At 34.6% G+C, this 5,893-nt stretch overlaps 1 protein-coding gene across 1 annotated transcript; it reads right to left on the reverse strand.

Annotated features, from left to right (window-relative positions):
* Positions 1-1,789: 1,789 nt before the first annotated feature.
* On the reverse strand, positions 1,790-5,667 carry LOC145598718 (receptor protein kinase TMK1-like). The gene is made up of 2 exons (XM_081655103.1): positions 3,158-5,667; positions 1,790-2,575 (listed from the first exon to the last, which is right to left on the reverse strand). The coding sequence occupies exons 1-2, from the start codon at positions 5,487-5,489 to the stop codon at positions 2,067-2,069; spliced, it is 2,841 nt and encodes a 946-aa protein (XP_081511229.1). The 5' UTR covers positions 5,490-5,667; the 3' UTR covers positions 1,790-2,066.
* Positions 5,668-5,893: the final 226 nt, after the last annotated feature.

The following is a 5,893-nucleotide window of genomic DNA, read 5'->3' on the forward strand; positions in this document are numbered from 1 at the left end:
GATTCTTAGCTTCCACATTAGCAGATAGATTCTAATATGTACTCCACTTTTTTTACTACTACAATGTAATTGTAAAACATAAGGCATAAGAACATAGATATAATTTAGAGCACAATTACAAAACATTAATGCTGATTATAGAAAGTATCTTACAAAATTATAGTAGTAAGCTTATTAGCGCAAAAATTACCTAATATCGCTGAAATTCGAACGTTAAAATCGCTTAAATTCAAACCTTAAATCCGCTGAAAATTCCAGAAAAAATGTTGAAGTTTACCTTAAAATTGCCAAAATTTTATGAAAAACAAACCAGAAAAATCAAAATCGACTTGAACTCATGCGAAATTCATGAAATTCGCAAAAATAAAAATCCCCAAATCATAGACATCGACTTGAATATCATGCAAAATTCATGAAATTTGAACAAAATCGAAAAAAACCTACCTGATTTGAGCAATTTAGGTTGTATATGCAGCAATTTGTGTTAGATTATGGGATTTGAGGAGAGAGAAAGTAAAAGGTTTGAAAGTTTGAAGAAGGAGAAAATTTTGGACAGTTGGTTAGGGGTTTGAGGGAGGGTTTTTGTTTTTAATCCACATAAGAATAATTCTCACAAGTGTCTTTCCATATATATATATATATATATATATATATATATATATATATATATATATATATATATATATATATATATATATATATAATCTATTTTTGTAATTTATATAGTTGGCATATATAATGATAATATATTAAACCATATAAATTCACATAATATCGTATATAAAAAATTGTACAATACTGTGAAAATCTTACTATAGTATTGTAATTTATATAGTTTTGTTAATTAATATATATGTACTCATTTTAGAAATTCCTTTCAAAATAATCAAGTTTTGTTAATTAAATTTTTTGGTTTGAATTGTCAGTCAATTTTTTACTATGTATACATTGGTTAACTGCATGGAATTTACAAATAATTATAGCAAATAGTGGTAGATTGATCGATCATATCAAGACATGTGAAATTTAAGAATTAAAATATATAACGACATATATATTGGTTGTACTGTATAGATCATGTATATAAAATCAAATATGAATGTCATATATGTTTCAATATCTTATTTTAAATGATTAGGTATGTTGTTACGATGAATTTTGTTACCCTTTTATAAAATATAGTACTTGTGTTTACCAAATATAGCCGACTACAATATTATCAATAAGACATAATATTATGCAATATATGGAAAAAATAATTTACATAAAAAAATCCTAATAAAAAAAACATCAATGTATATGAACTTAAATTAATTTTGTTGAACTGAAATTATTTTTACTGATTAAAATTGATTTTTACTGAATTGAAATTATTTTTACTTAATATTATTTTTGTAAGGTGAATTGAACAGGGCCTAAATTATAGAATCAGTGACATCTTCTTCGGTATTGAATCACAACTATTAATCTATTATGGAATTTGCCAAAATAATTGAACTATAAAAATCATCAAACTTTCTTGGATTAACTTCAGTTTGTCTACAACTCTGCAAGACTACAACCTTGCTTGACCACTTGATGTCATGGAGCTTCTTTTATATAATCTCAAGCCAAAATTATATGGGGTACATATGTACTAATACTACTAGTGAATGTAAGATTTTGTTCTTTTTACATAGTTTTTGAATTTGAACTACCCAAAACTTCCTAATAGAGTTATGGTAATGATCGAGGAGATGAAACATACAGATTTTCGGCACCTGGAATATTGAGCTAAAGCATAAAGAGGTTTAAGAGAAAGGCACCCTTAATCTTTATCATACATTCTTAAATTCATTACATATCCATCATACAATATACTAACTGCAAAATTTTGCGTAAAAAAGAAAACTCGAACGGGATATCTGGTGTACACTTGAAGTTTTATCAACTTTAACATAAAAAAACAAATACAACAACATTAAATGATATGAACACAAGTGATGTGAGAAGATCACAAAGAGAATAAGGAGAACAACAAGCTATATCTACAAAATACAGAACATTATATCAACAATTACCCTTCTCTATCTACCATCAGCAGAGGTAAAGGATTCCGCAAACCCAGTAGGCCTAGCAGGAATACTACCCTTGCTATCTTCAAGATCTGCATAACTCATGTCTTTGCCCTCGGCTTCTTGCCATCCCTTCACCATCTGATTTAGTGGGAGACTGTAATCAATACCAGAGTATTCTTCAGAATCATCATCCCATGGTTTCCATATCTCGACTAGTGGAGCCAGTACGTTGACAGCATGGCCCATATCAGGCCGTTGATTGGGCTCTCTGGCTGTGCAGTGGCCTGCTAACTCTGCGATTGCTACGATGCTCTCAACTGTTTCCCCTTTCACATCAAGAACTGGATCAATGGAAGCCAATAGCTTTTCTCTGTCTGATTTTATCCGCCAGAACCATGCTGCTAAGTACTGCTGTTCCTCAGGCCTCTTGTCATCAAGTGCCATCACTCCCATTAACAACTCCATTAACACAACACCGAAGCTGAAAACATCGGTTTTCGTCGTGATTTTTCCTGTGACTGAAGCAGATAAACTTAGGGTTAACTAATGCTGCAGTGTTAAGACTTAAGACAAAAACGTACTGGTCTCAGGGCATCATTTATTAAAAAAAAAAAAAAAAAGCTTGAAAGGGAACCACAACCAAATGACAATGAAAGAAGCGAAAAGCAGTGAGGACCATGAATGACATCTACTCTATTGCACTGTTAAGAAAGCCAAAAGATCATATGTTGTTTCCAATATTCTCTATTATGCCTTTTTTCTAGAAATAAGGAGGAGATTCCATTAGATTATGTGATCAAATATCTACCCATAACTCAAAAAGCATATGTTACACTTTACTATGCTTTTTTTTTTTTTTTTCCTATTAAATTTTTAAAGTAAAAAGCAACAGATATATATTCCTCCATCTTATCTAAGCACTTCAGTATCTGTTTAAGTAGGAAGGTCAGTATTCAACAATTATTTGAAGATGACAGCTTAGAAAATAAATTAATGAACTTAATGTGTACTGGAAGATTGTTCTCTGCATAAATTTAAAAAGCTGATGTAGCAACTTTTAATCCAATGAGCTTTGCAAAAATAGAACAATGATAGCTTACCAGCATATTCGGGTGCCAAGTATCCAAATGTTCCAGCCAGCCTGGTGACCACTGATTGTTGCCCCTGATCAGGAGCAAGTTTTACCAGCCCAAAATCTGCAACTTTTGCTCTGAAGTCATCACAGAGCAAAATATTGGAAGGTTTGAGGTCTCTATGTATGAAACTCTGGTGCGCAAAGCCATGAAGATATTCCATCCCTCTTGCAACATCCAAAGCAATGTTTAACCTCCTTTTCCATGAAAGAGGCTCCAGATTGTAAGTTTTCCAATGGAAGAGGTGCCTGCTAAGAGCTCCTTGAGGCATATACTCATACACCAAAATTCTCTCATTGCCTTCAACTGAATATCCCAGAAGAGATACCAAATGTCGATGACGGACTTTAGACAAGACTGCGATTTCAGACTGGAATTCATCCAGTGCTTTGTTGTTAATTACAGCTGCTTCCATTCTCTTCACAGCTATTTTAGTTCCATCTTCCAATTCCCCCTGATAAACAACTCCAAACCCACCACGACCTAGCTCATTCTCGGGGGCAAAATTTTTGGTCACATTTCGGAGAACTTGAACTGATATGACCAAATTTCCAGCTTCAATGACATGGGACTCACCCATCCCGCTGCTATTCATACTACCAGAACCACTTCCAATGGATGTATTGCCAGCGATGTTATTAGCAACAACTACTTTAACAGCATTATCGGTATCTGAAGGGTCTCTTGGGTGAATCACAAATGACTCTGGGGCTTGGTGGACATGTTTCTTCCTCTTACATAAGTAAATAGACAAAGGAACTACCATTAACAAAAGGGCAGAAAAAGCTGCAACAGGAGCTATGATTGCAACCATATTAAATCTTGGAGGACTTCTAGTTTCGGATGCCTGAGAAGAGCCATGGGAAGAGCCAGAGCCCTTGGAGGGTGAGGATTGACCATTAGGTGCTGAAGGTTGTGATTGAGGGGGCAAAATAAGTGGAGAATTACCATCAATAACAATTTTGACATTTTTGCCAAATTTTGGCCATGGAGGGGAAAGTTTGTTTTTACTCAAATCTACTGTTGTGAGGGACTTCAAAGAGGTCCAATTCGAGGGAACTTGACCAGTGATATTGTTATTATCAAGTATGATTTTTTGAAGGGATGTGAGCTTCCCAAGCGAGGGACTTAGTGTACCATTAAGGCCACGATTAGGCAAATTAATGACACTAACTTGTTTATTGTCATTGCAAATCACTCCCAACCATCCAACACATGGGTTATTACTCGACCATGAAGCACTTAGGATCGAGGGATACTCTAACCCACCCAAGAATTCAATAAGTGCCATAACTTCCGGAGCACAAAGAGCTCCTTGAGTCTTTTGACAAAAATTATTCGAATCATATGTAACATTCTTAGTCTTAAACTCCGGAATTGGACCCATGAAATGGTTATTGTTTAGATCCAATTGATCCAATTCCATGTCAGCCAAACCAGCCGGAATCAACCCAACAAGTTGATTCGAGTTAAGATTAAGTTTCTTCAAACTAGCTAACCTCCCAATATTGGAAGGAATCACCCCACTAAACTGATTCCCATGAAGCCAAACAGTACTTAATGACTCCATTGTCACAACAATATCAAGAGTGCCAGTCATCCCACCACCATCCTGTCCATTCAACCACAATGACTGCAAATTCGACCCATTAAAACTCGATGGAATCCCACCGGAGATTCGATTCATCGACAATCGAAGCTCGGTCAATGACCCCAAACTACCTAAGTAATCAGGCAATGGACCAACCAAATTACTAGACACTAATGACAAAGTAGCCAACTGAGCTGAATCTTGCAACCCAACAGGTAAAGACCAACCATTACTACCATTCAAATTTGGGTTATGATCTAATGCCATTACTTGTAAACTAACTAACCCATCAAAGAAATCAGCAGGAATTGAAGTAAAATTATTAAAATCTAAATATGCAAATTTCAACTCTTTTAACCCATTAAAAGAAGGTATCATACCAGTCAATTCATTGTTCTGAAGCCCCAAATTGGAAAGCATTCCCAATTTATTGAAATCTTGAGGCAAAGTACCCTTCAACCCTAAATTCTTGGCTTGAATTTGAGTAACTCTTCCATCTGAACAAAACACAAATTCCCACTTATTTCCACATGGGTCATTATCTCCATTACTAGGCCATTTCAAAAGCTCAGAATTTTCCAAGTTTTTTCTGAATTCATTCAGAACTGCAAGATCCCCAGGATCTGTAACACTGTAAATTACTGTGTTTAGAGAGCAAAAGAGTGTGAAAATGAAAGCAAGTTTGTTCATTTTACAGTGAACTTTCATGGGTGGCTTGAATGAAGGAAAAAACCCAAGTGAAATTTGCAGGAATTTAGAGAGAGAAAGCTCATAGTGAGCTGCAAAGAAGAAGAGAAGAGGTGGGGTGTGAGGCTTGGATAGTAGCAATCATGGTGGATGATATGGGCCGCTTAGCCGGATCTAGAGAGAGAAAGTTTCAACGCTTTGAGTTAATGTAAAACTGTATTTTTGTTTTTTTTTTTTATTATTATTACAGTATTTTATTATTAGAATATTTATAATATTATTATGTTTAATTAGTTAACTATTAGTACCATTTACCAACTATATCGAGTAGTACACCAGTAGAGTGTTTGCTCATTTGGCAAGTTTCTAACCTCAAATTTTAGGGGTTTGCGTTGAATCCTATCAAGTGAGGGTACATGGAGATA

The sequence above is a fragment of the Chenopodium album genome, chromosome 20, assembly GCF_948465745.1.
Source record: "Chenopodium album chromosome 20, dcCheAlbu1.1, whole genome shotgun sequence".
Classification (NCBI taxonomy): domain Eukaryota; kingdom Viridiplantae; phylum Streptophyta; class Magnoliopsida; order Caryophyllales; family Amaranthaceae; genus Chenopodium; species Chenopodium album.